At 40.4% G+C, this 23,524-nt stretch overlaps 1 protein-coding gene across 1 annotated transcript in view; it reads right to left on the bottom strand.

Moving 5' to 3' along the window:
- Positions 1 to 23,524, bottom strand: part of IFT56 (intraflagellar transport 56) — a 45,070-nt gene that overhangs the window by 4,180 nt on the left and 17,366 nt on the right. The window contains exons 5-15 of the mRNA XM_054167652.1: positions 20,757 to 20,806; positions 18,542 to 18,687; positions 17,009 to 17,180; positions 16,463 to 16,537; positions 15,136 to 15,238; positions 13,784 to 13,839; positions 11,968 to 12,021; positions 11,501 to 11,564; positions 5,646 to 5,734; positions 2,916 to 2,999; positions 730 to 799 (exon numbers count right to left, since the gene is read on the bottom strand). Coding sequence (XP_054023627.1) covers positions 730 to 799; positions 2,916 to 2,999; positions 5,646 to 5,734; positions 11,501 to 11,564; positions 11,968 to 12,021; positions 13,784 to 13,839; positions 15,136 to 15,238; positions 16,463 to 16,537; positions 17,009 to 17,180; positions 18,542 to 18,687; positions 20,757 to 20,806 — 963 coding nt within the window. The remainder of the gene's footprint in view (positions 1 to 729; positions 800 to 2,915; positions 3,000 to 5,645; positions 5,735 to 11,500; positions 11,565 to 11,967; positions 12,022 to 13,783; positions 13,840 to 15,135; positions 15,239 to 16,462; positions 16,538 to 17,008; positions 17,181 to 18,541; positions 18,688 to 20,756; positions 20,807 to 23,524) is intronic.

The raw sequence follows: 23,524 nt of genomic DNA, 5'->3' as shown, positions 1-23,524 counted from the left end.
GTATTGAGGCACTCTAAGGAAAACTAGTTAGCCCAGGGAGTCTTAGACTTGACTCATTAGAAAAGCCAACCTCCATGCTATTTTGCATGTGGCATTGTAGCTAGAGCTCTCCTGAGGTGTACTCTGCAATGTTTTAAAAACCTGTTCAGAAAAACGAAGTAGAATTTGGTACAGGATATTAAACATGGGAAAGGTTTTGGAAGAGAAAACACACTGGAGATTAAAAAGGTCACCCTCCAGGCACAGGAGTTTGGGGAAAACAGAGTATGTATAGGAATTAAAAATGCAGTGTATGCTTGCCTGATCCTTCACCTCCCTGGGTATCTGACATTGGCTGCTCTTGGAGGCAGACAGGTGCTGGGCCTAACCCAGTACCGACATTTCCATTTGGTGTTTTACTCTGAACATTTCAGAGTTGTAACTCAGTCTTTTAAGAGGAAAATAATCTCTACTCAAGCAACTGAGTAGCCAGTTGAGAAGTTCACTTGCCAGGAAGAGCTGCACTGACAGAACTGTAACAGCACTGCACTGAAGCAGTAATTGCTTACTACAAGCCAGTGTATGAAGGGTGCAGCAACTGCCCACACTGTGACTACCGCAATCAGCTTTTCACTTTCATAGTCCTGAATCCACCTACAATGTCAAATTAAATTAGGGAAGTGGATTGCCAAGACTGATGCAATAGAGGAGGATCTGTATTCCTGCAATATTGAGAGCAAAGTGACTCACAGCAGCGAGCTAGCCAGCTAAGGTAAACAAAATCATTCTTTATCTTCTCACTCTGGATCAAAAGGAACACCTGCAGGAAGAAGGAAAACAGGAGATTATACATGCATGTACTTTTACACGAGCAGAAGGGAGATCTGCCTCGTTTCAACATGTAGCTGCTGCTTAAACCACACTAGCAACTGCTTCATGAGAACAGTGAGGCCATGCAAGTGCAGTGCAGGGCCATCTCTCTGTGTTGGGTAGGTGGAGGATTCAAACAGTGCCATGCTTGTCAAGGCACTTCAGCAGCTTCAAAACACCGAGCTCTGCAGTGGGTGCGGCTTGCTCTGAACAAGTGCCAGTGGGTGGCCATGCAACACAAACAGCACAAAAGAACACTGGGCCTGTGGGAAAAGCTATTTGGAATGTGTTTGTTTAGAAAGCAATGCAAGCAGTTACATTAGCATCTTCTTGAAATACCAGAAGTTTCACATATATATATATATATATATATATATGAGCCTTTCCTCCCTATACATGTCAAAGATCATTCCAGGTCAGCAATAAGCCATTTCTAAGCCTTTGGGTTTCGGTAAGGTTCTGAGGCAAAACAATTGCTTTTTGCAATTTACTGTACAAATACAGGTTTATTACACTCTGCATCTAAAGGGATGTGTTGGGGGATGTCACACATGTTAAAATGTACTCTGGCTTTGCTCACAGAAAGAAGCTATTTATGCCTCTCTGCGGGTTTGTTTGTAACTACACTGGGGTGCTACTGGCAAAATTCAAAATACCTCTACAGCTTCAGCTGTATGTACTGAGTTCCACAAAGGACTGACATTTTTATTGGGTAAATATTGCAGATCTCCTAATTTGGGGAGGGAGGGGAAGGGGTAAGAAGGAAGAAATAAACATATAGCAGCATTATCACTGTAAGGAGCATTCAATCATAGGTTTTACTTCATTATGTCCAGTGAGCTAAGCTAAGCTTAACTTAAAAAGTGCTGTATCTGGAGATCCTTTAACAAGCTTGAGACATTGGGGAAAGGTGATCTTTATATGACAGTGTCCTTGCTATCAAGTATCAGACATTAGAGCAGACTAATCAATGTAATTACATAATTCTGTCATTTAATTGCATCAACTTCCAAACACAAATTTATACACAAACATTTTTAAGAACAGAAGAGGAAGAATGTGGACTAGCAGCTGTTTAGATCTTTGTGACTCCTGATTGTCTGGCTGCAGCTACAGCTTACTTACAGCACTGTTGTTTGTATGAAGTCTCAGAACTCAGAGTAGCCTGTTAGCACAGTTTGAAAAGGTATTCACCTGCATTTCCATTAAGCTAACTAAACTAAGGTAGGTGAACTGAAATATATCTCCATTTTGCCTGACAGAAAAGAAGAGACCTCAGGGGGAGGGCTCTGTTGTTGAAAACCCTGAAGAGTTAAAAAGTTAGAAAGATAGGAGAAACAAAGAAAAGAAAACCCCAAACCAACCCAACTTATATGCTTCAGTTTAGACTATGTGGTTGTTTGGTTTGGCTTTTTTTTTTTTCCCCTGGCATGTCTTCTTTCTGGCCTTGTGGAAAATGTTGCTTCCATCTTCATAATAGCTATTTGCATTTGCACATTTTAGTTGCAATTAAGTTCCTACTGCACATAGACACAAAAAATGCTGCGTGTAGGTTAATCTTTTCCAGCTGCATCTGGATGCTGCTGAATAAGATACTGAACACTTCCTCTTTTCCTCCCACATCTCCCAGTGGAAGAATTTATTCTTTTTTTTTTTTAAACACAAATTTCTAGGGACACCTAGAAGCTCTTAACTATTCAGTGTCTTTTACTCAGCATGCCCGAGTCAGTCTGAACAATAAGACTGCCTGGGATCCCAGACAAAGCGTAGGAAATCTGATTAAAAGAGCATTCTTTGATCAATTAGAGATAGCTGCAAGCACCCTTGTGATGCATCACAAGCAGCATGACTCCCTATATACCTCACATTATAAGATTAGCAAGATAATCTTTTCTGAATTGTGTTTACTGAGAGTTTTAGCTCCTCTAAGAAGGGGAAGATGATGTTCCACACAACCAGCCTATTTTCAACCAACATGAAGATCTAGAGGGAGAAAAGGAAGGAAAGAGGAGGGTATGTGGGAAATATTTCCACTGTTGGTTTTTTTAAGGCAAGTAAATATATACCTCTTCAGCCTCAACAAAACTGCCCACGGCAGCTTTGGCTTGGGCGTAGTTGAAGTTAAAAGTGTCATCGTTGTGGAAGTAACTCTGGAAAATAAGCCACACAAACAAACCCCAGATAAATCAAACAGTAAAAAAACCTCCTCCCATGGTATAACAACATTAAAAATACCCCCCCACCTTCCCCTCCCCCAGATCTGAGTCAGACTGTATCAAGACAATGGGAAGGACAGAAAAACCCACATTATGAACATAAGGCATTTATAAACAATGGGTAGAAAATTATGGACTGGCTTTCCATCCTACAGTTGTGACTACAAACAGCTGGAACATTCCACAGTATTAACCATGAGAGACCTGGATACTGCTCCAAGCTCAAAACTGCAGTGGCAGCTTTTGTGGGGATAATTTTCACGTTGGGCATGTGAAGACACGCTGTGCTGCCATAGTGTCTTTCACCTCCCAAGCACTTATTTCACCACTGGGGTGGTAAATAGGCAGTTGACTCCCTAATGGCTTAAGGAGATTAACAGTTGGCTTTTCCAACACTTCTCAAGGTTCTACAAGAGATCCTGTGGATCTGGTTGTGTGACAGACGCTAGTCTGACACACTGGATCACATGATGGAGGTGGAGCCACAGTATCTGGCTGCAGCCAGACACCATACCATGTAATAGGACTTCATTAAGCCCAAGCTTTGCTCGCAGGCAACCTTCTCTCTGTCTGAAGTGCAACATTAGATCTGCCAGTGAACATTAGATCTATTCTTCATGAACATTTCCCTCTGTATAGGCTCCTACTAACATCTTACAAAACAACACCGAGTACTCTGTGCTCTTCCTTTTCCCTTCAGATTTTCTTTCCAACCCCTCCTACACCACTTTCCTTTATTCCTTCAGAGATGCAACGTTGTCTCACCTAATTCTCCTCCTGTAGCACTTCTCCTGCCTCATGACTTTGACCTATCCTTTGATGACTCCATTGCCCACTTCCACCCCCATAATTTCTGTTTAGGGTCTTGTTAGTTCCTCGCTCTTTCCTACACAAACACTAGCTTTACTTTCCAATATTAATGACAACTCCATTTGTCTCCCCAGATGCTACTCTTCTCTCTCTCTCACTTCTAAGCTTTCCCATGTAACTTGGAGGTGGTGAGTAATCACATTTAACTTGAACATTTTCAGGTTAGAACTAGTTGTTTAAGAACTTTTTAAAGGAAATGGAAAGAGCTGGGCATTTCTATGGGGTGACTCATGCCATTCTAAGATAAGTGCAAGAAATACACAGGATGAATTCTCTTCTGGAAATTACCATCTGCCCCTGTTGGCTATAGACTAAGAGCAGATGATGAGTTAATGCTAGAAATCTGATTTACAGATGCCTCAAGTTAGGCAAAACAAATCTCACTGTTAATTTCCAGATAGTTTTCACATACACACCAATGTGGGGGGTGGTGGGGTGGTGTCTCTTCATCCACTACAGTGGAGCCATTCTAGTGGCTAGAGCCCCTCGGGATTTCTTCAATGATCTCCTTCCAGACAAAGTTTAAAAGCACTCCATCTTCAATTTTTTCACCTATTAGCTGATTTTGGCACCACTGCAATCACTGGTTTTATTTTCTGTCTCACCCTCCTTAGAACATTGTAATTGTGCTTATCTTAGAATAACAGCATTGATTCAGTTGGAAAAGAACTTTAAGATGAAGTCCAAATATTATCTAACTACCAAGTCTGGTGCTAAACCATGCAACCACCTTGTGTAACCATCTTCTGTATGCTGGAGTGGGTCCAGAGAAGCGCAATGAAGTTGGTGCAAGGTCTGGAGAACAAGTCTTATGAGGAGCATTTGAGAGGAAAAGACCTTAAGTTGTGCCAGGGGAGGTTTAGATTGGATATTAGAAGAAACCTCTTCACAGAAAGTCTTACTGAACTCTGGAGTAGGTACCACCATCCCTGGAGGTGTTTAAAAGACACACAGATGTGGTGCTTAGGGACATGGTTGAGTACCAGACTTGGGAGAGTTTGATAATGGTTGGGGACTCAGCGATCTTCAAGGTCTGTTCCAACCAAAATGACTCCATGATTCTATTCCAAATTAGACCCATTTTATCCATTGGATACCAGAGAACTGATAATACTGCATTATGTTATGATAAAATGCAGCATTGCTTGCAGTACCACTCAGTTTACTTCTGCAAAAATAATATTCTTAGCTTACTGCTTTGCTAATATTGCCCTATCACAGCCCTTCAGGGACTGCTTTCCCTGTAGAGTAGAGATGTAATTACTTTCAGAGTCCTTCAAATCCTCTCTTCCTTACACATTTTTTTTTTTCATTAAAATGTTGTCCCCAATTATTAAGCAGTGACAATAATCTCCATCACTCATTTGATAAGTCTTAAGAAAACATTTTGGGTTTTTTTTCCTCCATGATGTCTGTTCCATAAATATCCACACATATCATTGACTCCCTGTAATTATCTTCCTTGTCTTCTGTAATGCCCCCAGAAAGTGTGGTAACGATGACATTCCAAGTGTGATGAGACCATCATGCCCACCAAGCTGCTGCTTTACATTTTGATCCATTTGCTGTACTTGCCACTTAGGTCTCCCTGCCGTTCCTCTTCTGTGTCGGCATCTTGTTATGTTTCCATAGTGTCTCTCACACTACAGTCTGATTCCATAAGTAGTGATTCCATACTTTAGAGGACTACCAATACAAAATAATACCAACCTTGACTGAGTTGAAGTAAATCAGGGCATTATCAAACTGTCTAAGAAGAAAGAAGCAGGAGGACATGCACAGCCTCCCTGGAATGGTATCTAAAATTCAAAAGAGAAATTCAGATTAACAGAATTCAAAACTGACATGGTAAAGGAAATCACTGCCAGGATTGCTGGGAAACACAAAAGCAGCTAACAGCTAAAAATAGTTAACTTGCCTTTTCAGGCAAGCAACCATACTAGAGGTTAGAAAAACTATTAGATCATCTTGTCAGCTCTTTGTGCTGCATACAATAACTATTGCATGGCTGTATTCAACAGCAAATGCCACGAAGACAAGTTGTTTAAGTTACAGGTCTTTTCCATCACACAATTCATGTAGCATGATTTTACTGTGGATTATTCTTACTCTTCAGACATGATGCTTGATACAAAGCCTGAGTTTGTTGTTCTAACCTCATTAGCCTGTTTTCTTTTAAATTATGCTTTTCAGTTATTTTTGACAAAGAAGCTCTGTGTATTGCAGTTTTAGTTCCAGTGAGTAAACTTGCTATCAATATTTTAATACATGCACAGGGAAAATAGTGACAGAATATATTATGAGAACTGATTTCCATGCATTTGGTATCACCACATTGTTTGCAAGTGGTAAAGCCATGAGCTAGGCATGTTAATTCATATGAGTGTCAGTAAGCCTTGCTGCCATCTGTGTCACCATAAACTTTGCTGCTGTCATGCTATGCTGTCATCCACTTCAAAACTGCAAGATGTGTCACTGGAAAACTACTTCAAAGCTTTTGTTTTAGAGGTTCTGAACTAAGCTTTTCTAAGACTAACTTTTGTTAGACCCAACCAGGAGAAACTGGTCACAGATGGATGAACCCAAGTAGCAATGTTTCATTCTTCCCTCCCATGACCAGATATATCTGACCTGGTCCTAAAAGAGTAGCACTGAAATTGAAACAGGTGCTTTTCTCCATTAGTCTTGCAGTATTCATAAGACTTAGGCTAAGCATCAGAAATGGAAATGTTAATGTTCATTTACTTTCACTAATGTCCCTCTTGCCCCATTTCCTCCTTAACTTATCTCAGAAATCTGATCTGTTTAATTTTCCACCCAATTGAGACCCTGGGAAAGAGCATGAGAATTAACTACACAAGTGTAGTTACAACCTCCTTTGTCATGCCAGCTCCATTTTGCGTCAGTGGGATTAAGAATTTTTATTAAGCTTAAAAGAAACCCCAGTAAACCAGGCTGCTGCTCTGGGTGCTCTTTGTTGCTGCTAGAAGGTGAATATTGACGGTCCCTCCTCCTCTCAAAGCACAGAACCTCCAACATGAGAAGAAATGCGTGCATGTATTGGAAAGGACTTACACATGTTCTGGGCCCCTCAGTTTAGGAAGGAGGTTGACTTGCTGGAATGAGTCCAGAGAAGAGCAACAAAGTTGGTGAGGGGTTTGGAACACAAGGCCTATGAAGAGAGGCTGAGGGAGCTGGGGTTGCTTAGCCTGGAGAAGAGGAGACTGAGGGGTGACCTTATTACTCTCTACAACTACCTGAAGGGAGGTTGTAGACAGACGGATGTTGGTCTCTTCTCCCAGGCGGCCAGCACCGGGACAAGAGGACACAGTCTCAGGCTGTGCCAGGGGAGGTTCAGGCTAGATGTTAGGAAAAAGTTCTATACAGAAAGAGTGATTGCCCATTGGAATGGGCTGCCTGGGGAGGTGGTGGAGTCGCCATCACTAGAGGTGTTCAGGAGAAGACTTGATGGGGTGCTTGGTGCCATGGGTTAGTTGTTTGGGTGGTGTTGGATTGGTTGATGGGTTGGACGCGATGATCTTGAAGGTCCCTTCCAACCTGGTTTATTCTATGTATTCTATGTAACTCCATGTGCTCTGTGTTCCTTGAGCCTCCAAGGCACAGGTCAAATGAAAAACAGCAAAAAGGCTTAATTGATGCTTCCAAAGTACTTAATAAATACATGACACTGTATTCTTCCTAAACTGCCTACTGCTGTTTTGCTCTTAATGCAGTCATGGGATTTAACAAGAGGGAGTCAGAAAGACAGAAGCTTGTTCTAGAAAAAAATAAATATTCCACATCTTCATTTTAATCCATTAATTTCTGATAATCCATATTAAAAGTCAGGAGCGCTGTAGGCCCAGCTGCAAGCAGATACACAGCATCGGATTTCCTCACTCTGAGGAGCACAACCTACTTTTGTATTATAAATCTGCTAAGTAACTTGATAAAGATCTTAAACAGACAAGCTAGTGCTACTAGCTTCTTGCAAGGATTGGCCCAGTGGGAAGTGCTGAAGCATGACTTACATGCTTGAACAGCGTGCCTGACTACTTAGCAAAAGCTCAAGTGTACAAACAGCAAGCATTCTGTTCTCCCTTCTACATTCAGCAAAACAAAGGCAGATCAAAAATGACTACAAATATACAACACAGTGGCTAATATGATAAGTGACATAAGAATAATCATAATGGATCCAAAGTCTGTCTGGTTTGGGAGCTTGCTGAGTAAGAATGCACAGCTATAGAAAGAATATATTCTGAATACTTGCTCTGGTATGCAAACCCAATTCCTCTGACATTTCTCCCAGCTTCCAAAAGTCTGCACTGAGGATTCATCACTGAACATTTTGTGTTAAATAGTCAGTGGATTTGACTTACAAATTTCTTTATACCTTCCCTTTCTCCTAAGATTCTATATCAAATAAGTTGAGTCATGTGGAAAAGAAATTTGTGCTGCTTGTTTTAATTGTTTTGCATGATGATTTCTGTCAGTGCTCCTTGGGTTTTGTTTGGTACAGTAACTAATTCTTCTCTATTATTCCTCTTTTCCTTGTCATTTACAGGGCTGTGTATTGTGAATGCAACCAAACTCAATCACCATTTTCCAGGCCACATATCCTCATTTAGTTAAGCTCAAGAAGGTATCCCCTTTCTCTCCTCATCCTTGCTGTCTTTATTGCACCCTTTCTTGTTCTACCATATTTTTTCATAGAAATCTAAGAACCACCACTGCAGACAGTATCCAAGAAAAGGATCCACAATTACACAGTCATTACTTTTGGTTTGTTCTCTTTCCTCATCAATTCCTAAAATGCTCTTCAGGTTTTCTGATAATTTTGCCAATACAGTATAAGGGCTTCTCCCCACCCCCAGCCTCCCCTACATACTACTTCACATTTATCAAAGATAAATTTAATTCATGTATTATTACCCAGCCTTATATATTCCTCCACAGCTTTCATCATTGTGGAAGCTTTCCTTTTTTCCTACTATGGGTAATTTTGTACAATTGGCAAATGTAGACATGTCATTATTTGTCTCCTATAGCTCATTAATTATGAATACAAGCTCTTTCTTTAAAGAAACAAAAGGTTTATTCAAGTATTCAAATCAGGTGCATTTTATTCTTTTCACTGCTTCTTCACTGAAAATTTTCTGTTAGAAATGGGAAAGGCTATTATGGAGTTTCCCTTCTTGAAATTAGGACTGTGGAAATTTTTTGAGGTTATTTGCTAACAGAGGTTTTTGAATTTGATTATACCCAGAGCACTGTAACAAAACTGGATTTTCATTTAAAAAAACCCCATCAGCTCAGGTTCTGTGTAATCTCTGTACTGGAGACACGTGTTCAGTTGTGTGAGAGGTGAAAACTTAGCATTTAAAAATTCCTTCTTTGTATCATGCCATGTCATGGCATTTACTGGCTCAACATGGGCAGAAATCTCCAAATATTATTTCATTATCTTGCTATATAAAACCTCTAACTTCCTTAGTATGCCAGTCACTGTTGCCATCCAGGCTGGCTGGTGAATAATTTAGCCTGCACATGATGAGTCTCCTATCTGAACATGTAATTTAAAACAATTTTATATTACTCACTGATAAAGAAAAGAGGTTTCTATAATGCTTAGAACTATTCCTCCACTGACAGAACCTACTTAGTAATACCCCATTATAAATTAGGATCAATATTCCACATGTTGCCTTCCTCTCGTCACGTTAAAAGAGTTATTTTAGGTTTATAGCCTCCTCTTCTAAACCCAGGTGCTCCTCTTCATTCATCTTCTTGTAAAGCATCTAGTATTTGTCTGAAGACACATATGTGCTCTTCATGTGTTTGCTTTTTGTTATGTCCTATCTAAACTGAACTCTGTTGGCCTCTTCTATTTCCTGTCTACAGTTTGTCCCTTGTTTGAGGATACACCCCTCTCCTTTTCCCCCCATACTATTTTGGCTTTAAAGGATGAGTTGAACTGGCTCTTTAGGTCTCACTTATTTCCTCTGTAAGCCTTACTCACTCTCTGTAAGTCAGCATTCTGCCATGTTTTTTAAAGATGACAAAGCAGTTTTTACATGGAAGTACCAAGAGGGTAAGATGCTTGCAGTACTAATGCTTCCATTTCCTTCTAGTTGGAACCAGTCCTTCCCATAGGCTCTTTCTGTTCAATTAACCCATCTTCCTAATTGGACTACACTTCTGTTCCCTTTCCTGCCAACCCTCAACCATACTTCAAGTCTCAGCCTCTCTATTTTGTTTACCTATGGGTTTAAAAATATTGCACAGTAAAATTAAGACTTTAAGCTTCCTACCAACTTCACTTTTGGTTTTGTGCTGTATCTTCACTATAAATCTTTTCAGGGTATCTTTTCTCAGACTATCTCTGTATTTTTATCCATGTGTGCTATGGTCACTCATTATATCTGCATGACAATTGTGGACATTAAGAGGCCTACCACCACTATATCACCCTGTGACACAACTGGCATCACAAGCCCAGTTAGCAATACGCCCACTAACAGCCTCCTCCACTTCTACAGTTCACCTTGCTTCTTGCTTTTAGCTGGGATCCCAGCTGCAAAGGGATAACCTCAATGTGAAAGGAATGTGTTAGGGAGACCTTATCTATGGTACCACTTCCAGCCTTCCAACATGAAGCTCTCTGCTGCATAATATCAATAGTAGAAGAGTTGTAAGAATAAAAGAATGGTTCAACAGTGTTTCTGGAAGTTTCATCACTGCTGCTGCTCTGTCTGTTGCACTCCTCTTCAGTCACCATGGACACAGGAGATAGCATTTTGTCTCTTAGGACCACATGCACCATAAACATGCATAAGTTACCCACCTAAAGAAATAGTCCTAGTGACAGCAACTACAAGGGACTTTTGCTGAATTTCTCTGTTCCAACTACTGGCTGTTTAGAGTTGGGATTCTGGGTTTACTTTGATGTGTGGAAAGGAATACAAGGTCTTGTTTTGGTCTAGGCATTAAGTAAAAACAAACATTGAAAATGTATGGATTTTTTGTAATTAGGTTTCATCTTGTTGGGTTTTTTTCCTTTGGTTCAGCCACAGAGTTAGTCCCAGATCCTCCATCACTCTGCAGCCCAATTCCTCCTTATGTTTTTAGCACCCTCAGTTCAAGGGCACACTCCGTGCTAGGACTCTTTGTACTCAATAGGCTTTCATTAGCAGCCTTAGATTTGTACCTGTGAGGTTTCAGCCACACACTTCACCTAATTAGGCTGTTGCCTTCTGTTTCATAATGGGTATTATTAGTCAAAGGCAAGCTGCCACAGTGTATCAGTGAAGACTAGCAGTTTGCCATATAGCCTCTTTTTGAGCCAAATTCATATACTAAGGTTTGGAATCAACTGAACCTTCTAAATTAAGCTTGCAAATTTGGTTTAGACTCTCAGTTAGACTTTCTGTGGCTCATAATATAGCAACAAAGTGCCTGGAAGTAGTTATGTTAACAGCCAGCAGTTAGACAAAGATATGACGGTGTATGTTTGGATACTGTAAGAAGGATTAGATAACAGGGAAAGAACATTTAAAACATACCACATTCACTGGCTGATTCACCCACCAACTGGAAGAACTGCTGAGCAATTTTCAGGTGATCTCTCTGGAAGAAGGAAAATTAATGTAAAGAATCTAACATGAGTTCTGGAGTTGATACTACAATACACAGTGAAAACATGCTCTGAGATAAGGAGCAACTAACAGACAAAACAGGGCTGAAGTAAAACCAGAAAAGGTAAATGTGCCACTGTAGGTGCCTAGATACACAAGAACACTGTAGAAAGCAAACAGTTTTTTGGGAAGCATGGCAGAGAAGCCAAATTCAGCTCTATTTATTGTCAGGACTAGCAACAGAGATGCACATTTCACTTCCTCTGGATTCAGTACTGCACAGAAGAAGATTAAGAGACTGTGAGATCCTGCCTCTTTCACTCCGTTCCAGCCCCTACAGATTTGTTCTCATTCTACTGTTGGCAAAGCTGGAGAACCTCAGAGGCTTCACTCACCGAGTTCATTTCTTGTCCAAGTGCTGCATTTACCACTCCTTTGAGGATATACTCCTGAAAAAAAGAAAAGTAATAAGGAAGAAAGAAGACAGGGTGCAGATTTCAGGAGTCACTTAAAAGCCTACATGTACATTAATTTTATTTCTAAATTCCACTCTATCTCCGATCAAATTCATAAGTAGCTGATTCAGTGATGCTATGATAGTGCTTCAGCACAGTAGTACAATGTTACCCCTCCCCCCAAACCATTCTACTTGCTAGCTCATCATTTCTGCTAAATCTGTGGGATGCAAAGGGGTAGCATGTTTTCTGGTAAGTCTTATGCTCAAAGATTTGCACCAGAAGGAGCACCTTAACATACTATATCATACTATCATGCCCTCTCCCTGACCAATAACCAAGCGCATTGTTATATAAATCCACAGATTCCACTTCAAGTATGCACATCAGTTATTCATAATTATCCTTGCTCCAAAATCCATAGCTTTCTCATCAGGGCAAAAATATCCAAGGGTTTGTGCTCTGTGGTCATGTTGCTGTACAGAAATTCAGAACAGGAGTGGGTACCCTGCTACCTTTCCTCTGAGATACAACCATAGTTTAAGTCTTCCTTGAACAAGATCTTCCTCAGTGTGTCACAAATAAATTGGTCTTATTTAAGTCTTATCATTAAGAGTTATGGCTATAAGCCTGTTTTAGTTGGTACTCAGTAAATCTGGACAGTCCTGTCACATATGTAAACATGGAACAAGACAGACATCTATACAGACCAACAATGAAGTGCAAGAAAGCAATCTGAGAGTACCAGCAAGCAAGCTAAGCAATCATTTTAACTCACTGCCTCTTTAAGAGGCCTCTTTAAGTGCCAAATTATTATCCTATAGACATCATGACAAAGAAGACAATTCAGATGAACTGAAGGAGGATGTAGAAGTAGTTTTGCAAGTCTTAGTAGTAAGTTCCTTCCAAGTGTGGGTGAGAAAAATGGGGAAAAAAGCACAATATCCTCATTTCAAAATGTGATCAAGAACACTATCATTTATATTAGGCATATACACAGGGAAAGTGGAGGCTAAAGAACCTACAGCTGCAGAGAACTGTTCAAGTAAGCCTTGCTAAAATGGAAAATGCAAGTGAAAAGCAACAGCAGAAGACACTTCTCAACACAGAATCACTAAATCTATGTTCTTGAGGTTTTCATTTTCCATCCCTCCATCTAATCCTCACATTCACTCCTGAAAGGTCTCTTTCATACCCAGCTATGTGACCTTTGGAAAATAAACTGTAAAGAGGAATAAATCAAAGAGTAAAGATGTTGGAACAGCCACAAAAGAGAATTACAGTAGTAGCCAAGGGACAGTGCAGCTTCCACTTACTGCAGCTGAAGGGAGATTAGAAAAGACCTATTATTTTAACTGTTTAATTTAATCTAGCTCATTTTTATTGATATGGCTTCAGGACAAACCACATGCATCTGAGCTAGCAGATCTGAGGGATGGCAACCATTAACAAGGCAGAAGTGACAAGAAGCTGTAGCTGAAAGAGACCTTTTATTTATGTACTGATGGTCAACTCCCCACAATCAAGTCTGCACACAAGAAAGCTGTAATCTTAGTTGACCCCAGGTGGTACAGTAATAAACATGTTATGTTATGCATGCATATGAAGTCTATTGTTGATAAAAGGATAGAGAACACATGAGTTAAGAGCAGGAGTGGGGCAAGCTGTCTTGAGGATACCACTTTTGTACATGGCAGATTTTGTATCAATTTATAACCTCTGTCTTTATGTACCCACGACATCAGTTTTCAATTACCTGTGGAGCTGTGGGTTCCAGGTCCTTAATCAGGTTATAAGCCTCTTGCACATCACCTTAAATGGCAGACATTAGATTGCATGATAACCAATAGCACACTGTATTAGACCAAGTCACTCATCCTCTACAACATTCCCCAACACTTATAGGCTAAGAAATAAAGCATTTAGACAGGAGGAGAAAGGTAACTATAAATCATTGTGAATTTATATCACAATGGTGATGGCTTTCCAGAACTCAAATAACAAACACAGAGTGAGTAATAGCTTCTTTATTACTACAATTTTCCTAGTAGAGATGACTTGTCCCCTTTGCTTATAATCCAGTGGCTCGCTTCTCAACAGTACAAGGTCAAGATAATAAATCCATCATCTCACCGTCTTTCCTCTTATTTATTTACCCCTCAAGGAGGATAAGGTAATGTGATTCTGAAGGGAAACTACATCTTTTCCTCATCAATATTTCAAAATCTGTCCAGCAGCTCTTACCTGAGCCTAATTCTAACAAGCAAAAAGCACAACGAGCTCAGAAGTTTAAATGTGAAGCTGGAATTCAATAAGCAACTTCCTATGCAAGTAAACTGAAAAGATCCTAAAGTTTACCTACATTAGAAAAAAATATGTTTGGAATAGGGTTGACTTTGTAAACCAGCCCAGCCAAGATACCCTTTTTACTGGCAAAGTTTTGTTGATACAGCATTGCAACCAAGCAGTCATCACATCACCTTACATTACACGACTGTGGTTAACACCTACTCATCACTCAGGCAGTCAACCCACCCTTGAATAAAGCAACACAATGGCAGAAAAGGAATGAGACTGAAACTCAACTCAGACAAAATTCAAAGGAGTCAGCCAACCAAGAGGAGAAACAAGTAGAAAATCCTTTCCAACTGATTCTGGCTACCTATCTGCATTCTTTAAGAGTTGCAAAATAGACTTGGAATGAAACATCTTGTTCACAAACTGCAGCCTTGTTCACAGTTACTTTGGCTCAGGTATCGACTGTGCAGAATTCCATTTAGAGAAAGACCATCCTCACATATTCAGGCAAAAGTGAGATCCTCTCTCTACAAACATACAAACATCACTGTCCCTAAAGCCATCTCCTGCAACCCAAGAGCCCCCAGCACTCTGCTAAAGTGGAGTTATTTGTCTGCACACAATTAAAACCTTTCTCTGCAAGCCATGGGATCTCTAACCTCACTATTTTCCAGAGAACAGAAAACGAAACGAATTACCTTTTACTGCAAAGAAACAAACAAAGCATTTCATTGAACAGTCAGTGAGATCAGATGAATGAATGAATGCCACCCCTGAAGCTATAAAAGAGTCAGAAGAAGGTGTATTTACCTTGCTGGAGATAGTAAATCACAAGATTCAGTCTTGCCTCGGGAATAACATCAACTAGAGGAGGCAGGACCTGCAAAGCTCCTTCTCCTCCTCGGAACACCACCTGCAGAGAAAGGCAGTATATTGATAACTGTGTATGAAAATGTTGTCCATTATGTCTTAGTTCAAGGAAATTAATCCTTAAATTCCTACAGTAACAGCAGGAAAGGGTCAATGGTACTGGCATTAGCATAATCCCTGCTTTAATACAACTACAGAATTACAACATGTGACCATCTTTATTCTCAAGAGTATAAAGTGTTTAATCCATCAGTAAAGATTAACCTTATTTCAGCATTTAGCAGCTCAAAGCAGTGATACATTATATATCAAAGATTTTAAAGACTAATATGGTCTGAGACAAGAGTGAGAGGAACACACACAGAATGACATTTTGCTTATGATGCAGTCACATGAAAAAAAATCGGACTAACAGCTCCACATGTATTTAGAATGCCACAGGACCCCAAAGTGATGAGGAGCAGTCAATCCTTTACACCTCTAGTTTCACATGATAGTTCCTCCACCAAAATCTAACATTATTACTCAATGATCTGCTGGCCAAAAGCCCAACATCCAAAATAAAACAATGTTAATTCAGAAAACTTTGAAAGCAATTTTAACTCTTAGGCTCTTAGGGGAAAAAGTGTTAGCTTAAAAGTGACAAACCAAGCAGCTGCTCATCATTATGTAAGAGCAATCTGCTGTTACTGCTTGTTCATCAAAGTATTAATGCTGCTGCAGGGAAAAAATAACAGGTGATTAGTGACTCACTGCAGAACACACAAGGATTTTGGCTTTTATCAACACCTTTTGCCTCTAGAACTCCTTGTTAATTTCTTTTTGGACGATGACCGTTTTCACAAGTTACCTCAATTCCACTCACATTGTACTAAATAGGAGTTCAAGGTCAAGCATTCTGACTTGTTTCTAAAGTGTCCTCCCCAAATATCTTGCAGAGCTCTTCTTACAAGAGATGAATTATTTCAATACACCTCTGGAGGTAAAAGCAGCATTTTTATTTTCTTGACACAGTCTCAAACTGACAGAAAACTTCCAGAGGAGAAAAAATACACTTGATGGCACACCTATTACACAGGTAGGATTTCTGCAATGGGACTTGCATGGCAGCAGAGACTCAATCAGGTCTGCAGTCCTGGATACAAACTGTGCACCAAAGACAACTGATTCCAACTACAAAGATTAAATCTCAAAAATTATTCCATTTTATGAATCATCAAGTGTAGCTCTACAAATGAGAGCAGTTCATATTAAATGCATTACTCACCAGATTGTGCTTAATGAGCTCCTTGCCAAACTCCAGAGACGATGAGGCACTGTCTGTCAACTTCTTGAGCTCTGCCTGGCATTACAGATATTACAGAATTTCAACATGAAAACAAACAAACAAACAAGCATACAAGCATAAATAGAACTCCACATGAGCTCTAAAGCTTATCAAAAAGGTATCTCCAGCAATCCTGGGTCACTGGAAAATTTTTGCCTTCCAGCTTCTTTGTGATCATTATAGCAGCTGGATAATACTTATAGACAGAAGGTCCCAAGTAGACTGGGAAGACCATTAAGACCACTGTGCACACATGTGGACAGAGGGCTTAATATACAGGGGAAACTGAAATAGGTGGCAGTCCTAAAAGAAGGACACAATAACAAGATAAAGGGCACAGGTTGGACTTGATGATCTTTGAGGCCTTTTCCAACCTTATTGATTCTATGATCAACATCACTGGTTAAGACAGGTAACAAGGAAAAGAAAGCTGTATGGAATCTTGAACTCAAATAAAGGTGACCTGAAGGGCCATCCAATAGGTACCTCAGCGGCCTTCCCTTCACAGAGTCGGAAATGGTTACAAGCCTTAAGGTTAATAGCAATGGTGCTATCGGGAACTTGCTGAAGATAAACAGATAGCACTTCCTGTGACACTTCATAATAATCCAGCTTGTAATAGCATAGGGCCACATATACATTCAGAGCCAGGTATTCCCTGCAGGAAAGAGGATTAAGAATAACATTTAAATCCCCTCAGATATACTACAGAACATTCAAATCTCACACCAAGTTCTCATACATCTACACATCTTTCACAAGCACACCAAAACTGGGCTTTCTGGGAAATGCTTACTTTAGAGCCCTAGTTTGTAAGCTACAATTGCACAGCTTCAGCTTCACATTACTTTTTTAACAGCAGCTACTGCAGCTGTAAAGAATTACCTACAAAACTCCTAATTTGCAGATCTAGGAAATGGTGGCCACTTCATTCTACAGAAGCACACAGAACATCAGGCCTGTATTTGGCCTGGCAGAATAGGATTTTCTATGCAACACATCCAAACACATTTAATATTCACATAACACTTAGAAAATATTTTAATGGCTCTTACAATCTTCTACCAAGTACAATTAGTAAAAAACTCCTTGCCATTACAAGTGATCAAGAACTAGAAGAAACTAGACAGAAATAAGACAGGCATTTGTGAGAAGAGTAAGTAAAAGGAGATTTGTTATGAAGGTGTTCAAGAGGGGATTGGACGTGGCACTTGGTGCCATGGTTTAGTAGTCATAAGGTCTTGGGTGACAGGTTGGACTTGATGATCTTTGAGGCCTTTTCCAACCTTATTGATTCTATGATAAGGTTGCTCATTTAGCTTTAAGTGATTGCTTCTGTAGGACTTGGAAGTCAAGAATCTTTTCCCCAAGCATTATATAACATACTTATATACATCATGATGGACTTCTCTGAAGCACTGCAGAAGAGATACTGCTGAAAGGTAGCTGTGCATTCTGGACAGCAGTTTCTATTTTATTTAACGGATACTTCCAACCACCTAAGAATTCAATTAAATTTGTTCCTTGTTACATTCTGAATCACAAGTTGCAGAGCATAATAGGCAAAAACACCAGCCAAGTGTCATACCAGGATAAACAGAAATGGAAAGAATGCAAGGAACTCTCTACATAAAAACTAAGAACCAAACCCTTCTTAGGAAGGTTAAGAGGTGAAGGAGAAACCAACAAGCCAGGGTTGCTGGACTGGGGGAGGAAGGACAAAGCAGGTACTCGACCACATATAATCTCAGAAGAAGTAACAAAACAAACAAACAGAAGTCTGAGAAAGAATTCCCCAAAGAAAGCAACAGAGACCAGATGTCTTTTTAAACATGCGTACTTCAATAATGCTTTGCAATGAACAAACTTGAGGGGGATGCAACTTGTGTACATTTTGTGGTGGGAAAGGGACATAGTCATTGGGGAAAACTCCTGCTTTCAGAAACCCAGCAAGTAAATGAATTCAAATACCAACAGAATCAGAGACACTGGAAGGAGGTTTGGAGCAGAGGTGCCTACCGATGGTGAAGGAGAATGCGCCTGTAGATATCAATAGCTTCCTGGTAGTGGGACCGCATGTAGTGGATAGATGCCAGGCTAAGCTGATCTTCTGTAATGTCTTGCAGATTCTGGTGAGAGCTCATCAGTTTCTTCTCATCACTGAACTAAAAAGATTGTGACACGTTCTCAGAAGAGTTGAGTGAGAGAAATGTTTTAATGAGCTGGATTAGCTTTGTCCTTGTTGGCAAACAGTAGGTGATTCATAGGAAACACCTGGAAAAGCTCTGGTACAGTTAATTCAACCACTGAGCCAAACATTAAAGCAGCAGACCAGTTGAAACTAGATAAATGTGAGGCTAAAACTAAGTACACATTTTCCTTTCAGGTGTGATTTAGACATAATTACATGTCACGTGCTTTAATGGGTAAGAGAGGAAGAGCTGCATGAATTATTTCACAAAGAGGATTTTGCAACACAAGATTTGACTTTCACTGTTTGTAGATCCAAATCTTGCTTCTTGCAGACAGCAGAAAAATGCAAGACTTGCCAACAGACAAGCACTAATTTTCACAAGACTTCTTTACAGCACTAGCAAATTCTCTTTCATCGGCCCCTTCAAATTCCAGTTTAACTAAATGGCTTATTACACCTTGAGTACTGTGTCCAGTTCTGGGCCCCTCAGTTTAGCAAGGAGGTTGACTTGCTGGAACGTGTCCAGAGAAGGGCAACAAAGTTGGGGAGGGGTTTGGAACACAAGCCCTATGAGGAGAGGCTGAGGGAGCTGGGGCTTGCTTAGCCTGGAGAAGAGGAGACTCAGGGGTGACCTTGTTGCCCTCTACAACTACCTTAAGGGAGGTTGTAGACAGATAGGGGTTGGTCTCTTCTCCCAGGCAACCAGCACCAGAACAAGAGGACACAGTCTCAAGCTGCACCAGGGGAGGTTTAGGCTGGAGGTTAGGAAGAAGTTCTACACAGAGAGAGTGACAGGGAGGTGGTGGAGTCACCATCATTGGAGGTGTTCAGGAGGAGACTTGAGAGGGTGCTTGGTGCCATGGTTTAGCTGATTAGGTGGGTTGGATGATAGGTTGGACGCAATGATCTTGAAGGTCTCTTCCAACCTTCCAACCTTCTATTCTATTATATTCTATTTTTAAAAGCACTGCTTTATAGCACATAACACACAAGGGCAAAAGCAAGGAACAGAGTTAAACATACTGGTGATATTTTTGTTACAATAGTAAAGTTCAGGCTATTCACCTCATTAGTCTAGTGCCCTTACTGCAGTGCTTCCCTTTGCTTCCCTACTGCTGAATCAAGAGTAATTATGAATTTCTCTTACACAAATTCTGTCTCACAAATTTGTTTTTCACCTGTCTGCTCAGTGTTCTTCAAATCCTTTTCCTCCCTCTTTAGGCCAGTCACAAATTGATATTCCAGTACCAAAGCAAGAGAAGTTGCTTAACAGAACTGAAGGCAATGGGCTTCCTTTATTTCCAAAGACTAGGAATTATTCAACTTCTCCTTAACACACACACCTGCATCAGAGAGCTACAAAAATGTTGTAAAATTTCTCTCTTAAACTCAACAGAGATTTAAGTAAAAAGAATCTGACATCAAAGCTAACACTGGGGATTCATACTTTCTCTCAACTCAGTCCCTTTGGCAGCACAATAGTCATTAAGCATAACACAGGATGGTACAAAACCAAATTGAAGGGAAGATAGGTATGTATGGTAAGTGAAATAAGCATTTAATTGTTGAAATTAAAGTAAATTGTATGCTATAAACAATATTACTTCTGGGATACTGAACAACTTAGGAGGATCAGACGTAGCATCTAGACCATTTTGGTCAAGTTGTTAAGTATAAGCCAACTCTAAGTTAGGAAAATGGTATCCTTGCAAGAAAAAGAAAAACAGGGGCTTACACATTTCTGATTCTATTCAAGTTCCAGGTTCCTCCTGATCAAAAATACCATCAGGTTCCTGTTGTATGACTTATGTGAAATGCATTGTTAAGACTTTCCTTGGATACATGCCGAGGGCATCTGTTCTGGGATCATGTTTTCACACTAACTTTCTCCTCCACTTATTAATACAGTAGTTATGAAAAACATTTGTTCTCCTGCCACCACAGAGGCTTTCATTATTCTGCCAGGTTTGCAGCATAAATTTCACATCACTAAATTGAAAAGAAAACAAAGCAAGCATGAGTAAAGAAAAGACTTCGTACCTTATGTGCCAGGTGAAAGAGTACACGGTTCTGGAGATGACTCTTTGGTGCTGAAAGGAAAACTCAGTGAGTATCATTGTGAAGAACAACTCAGAGTGTCTCTTCTATTTTAAGCCCTCCTTCTCAGGAGACATGCATCCATCCATATTCTTTCATTAAAGAGTCCAAGCCCAGTTGTTCACTGACACAGCCTTTTGCAGGTCATGCCCCAGGGTTGTTTCTACCTATTTTAGAGCAGTTTAAAGGCCTCCCTTCTTCCCATATTCACTCCCTGACCATTTCTTTAGAAGTCTCTATTGAAAATGACTTTTCATTGGCTTCTGTCTTCCACAAGCCTTAAAACTTTCAGGAACTGCACTATCATTTCACTGCATGGCCTTCTGGATAACTCTCTGGGGTATTTTTGTGACACATAGCACATCACCTTTTACAAAATAAAAAAGCAACAGAGAAACTCCTGATCAAGGCTACTGGAAGTGTCACATTTGAAGTAAGTCATGATTTATAATTCTAGGAATCTTGTCAACTCCCAGTGCATTGCAAACCCCAATGATATACCATTTTGTAACATATACACATTACTTTATCCTTAGTTCTAATATTTCTTCTGTCCTTGGAAACAAAAGACACACAAAAAAATCCTACAATCAGAGCAGAAAAAATTCCAACTAAGATACAGCAGGGATTTAAGGGAGACATCTCCTTTCTAGAGCCATTAAGGTTCATGAAATCTCTTGCTCTAGCAGGATTAGGAATTCGATTTAACTCACTTCATGACACAAATTGTTAACTGCAGAGCTTTAAGTCAATAGAGAGAGCCATTAGGGTTCAGTGAGGGTGACAAAGGTCCTTCGTCCAACAGAGCTATTAATTTCTCTTGCAAACAATCTTCCAAAAAGCCTTTCCTTGTTTCCTGCATTTTCTTTAGCCTCCTCAGTTAATGAGCACTCTTATTGTTGCTCAGACCAACCAGCTGGCAACCTACGTTCCACAGAAAGGACATACATGGAATCTTAACAAAAAGCAGAATTACTTACTGTGCTTATGAGGCTGGAGAAGTGCAGAGTTAGCAAAGCAATGGCCTGCAACACAAGGCTGTAATTCTCCTGACATCCTAAACCATGAAAGAGGGCTCAAACCACCAAAACCTCTTCCCTCCCCTACTTCAGGATGGAATTTTTTACTAATAAGTTAGTCTTTTTTTAAAAAGCCACAGAGGGAGAGATTTCCAAACTTCATAACCTTTCTCCGCACAGTCAGAAAGCTTTATAACACAGTGGGCAATGCCAAAACCCAGGCCATTCTCATCAGGTTGGCAATACAGGGCTGCCCACCCATTTCTCACAGGTACAGCAATTATTTCTCCCCTCTACAACAACTGCTTCTCTCCTTCCCACCTTCCCAAGCTGTGTTTTTTAACCATATTCCTCGAAACAGAAGACAGTGAATTGTCTGAACGTGTCCAGAGAAGGGCAACAAGGCTGGGGAGAGGCCTTGAGCACAAGCCCTATGAGGAGAGGCTGAGGGAGCTGGGATTGCTTAGCCTGGAGAAGAGGAGGCTCAGAGGTGACCTCATTGCTTTCTACAACTACCTGAAAGGTGGGTGTAGCCAGGAGGGGGTTGGTCTCTTCTCCCAGGCAGCCAGCACCAGAACAAGAGGACAGAGTCTCAAGCTGCACCAGGGGAGGTTTAGGCTCGAGGTGAGGAGAAAGTTCTTCACCGAGAGAGTCATTCGTCATTGGAATGGGCTGCCCAGGGAGGTGGTGGAGTCACCATCCCTGGAGGTGTTCAAGAGGAGCATGGATGTGGCACTTGGTGCCATGGTCTAGTCATGAGGTCTGTGGTGACAGGTTGGACTCGATGATCCTCGATGTCTCTTCCAACCTTAGTGATACTGTGATACTGTAACTGCTAGAAGTTCCCAAAGACAAAGGCATGAGAACCACCTCACAAAGCCACATCTTAGGAGGTGTTACTAACAGAGCATCAAGTTATGGTGGTCTTCAAGCTAAGATAAATGTGGGCATTCTCATTAGCCTAATTATTAAAGAACAAAAAGGGTTTCTGATCTGCAATCACTATTGGATAAGCAGCAGCTGGAGTGTAACTGACACGACAGCACATTCCAGAGATGACCTCATCCACTGGGCTGCAAAAGTTAAGAGTAATTTAATTTAAATGCATGTTCTTCAAAATGTTGTCAGCAAGCATACTGTGGTAGCTCCACATGTACCCCAGCAGTAATTGATAGGTTTAAATATCAAAGTTCAGAAGGGTTGCACATGGACCCCACATGTGCTTTTGTGTGAAACTTAAGCCAATTAGAAGCACCCTTCACAATTCAAAACATTTGGTCCTCAAACACTCCAAAAATACAAGCAGGGCAGATTGTGGGATTTACAATGAAAGTATCATATTGTATAATCACAGTGCTGTGGGGAAAGACACCAGTGTTCCTTTTATGAAGTATTTGTTCATTGCTTTTTCCCTTTTTTTTTCCACTTGTTTGTTTGAGTGGGTTTGGGGCATTAATTACACTGTGAAAATTGTGACTTGCAAGCAATACCTCCTCAAGACTCTAACCCAAGGAATTCTTCTTCCACTGGTCAACCAGTGACTGCAGTGCTGCCCTTGCAAACCTGGCATCTGATCTGACAGCAAAATTGGTATTTATTTTGTGGCAAAAGCTGGAGGGTTAGTCTGTGTAATTTTATACCTAAAGCCAGGCAAAACATGAAACCTGAGTTCTGATGCTGCGCACAGATGTA

This window comes from Dryobates pubescens, chromosome 15 (genome assembly GCF_014839835.1).
Source record: "Dryobates pubescens isolate bDryPub1 chromosome 15, bDryPub1.pri, whole genome shotgun sequence".
NCBI lineage: Eukaryota > Metazoa > Chordata > Aves > Piciformes > Picidae > Dryobates > Dryobates pubescens.
The sequence above is the reverse complement of the archived record's forward strand: the minus strand, read 5'-3'. Positions and strand labels throughout refer to the sequence as shown.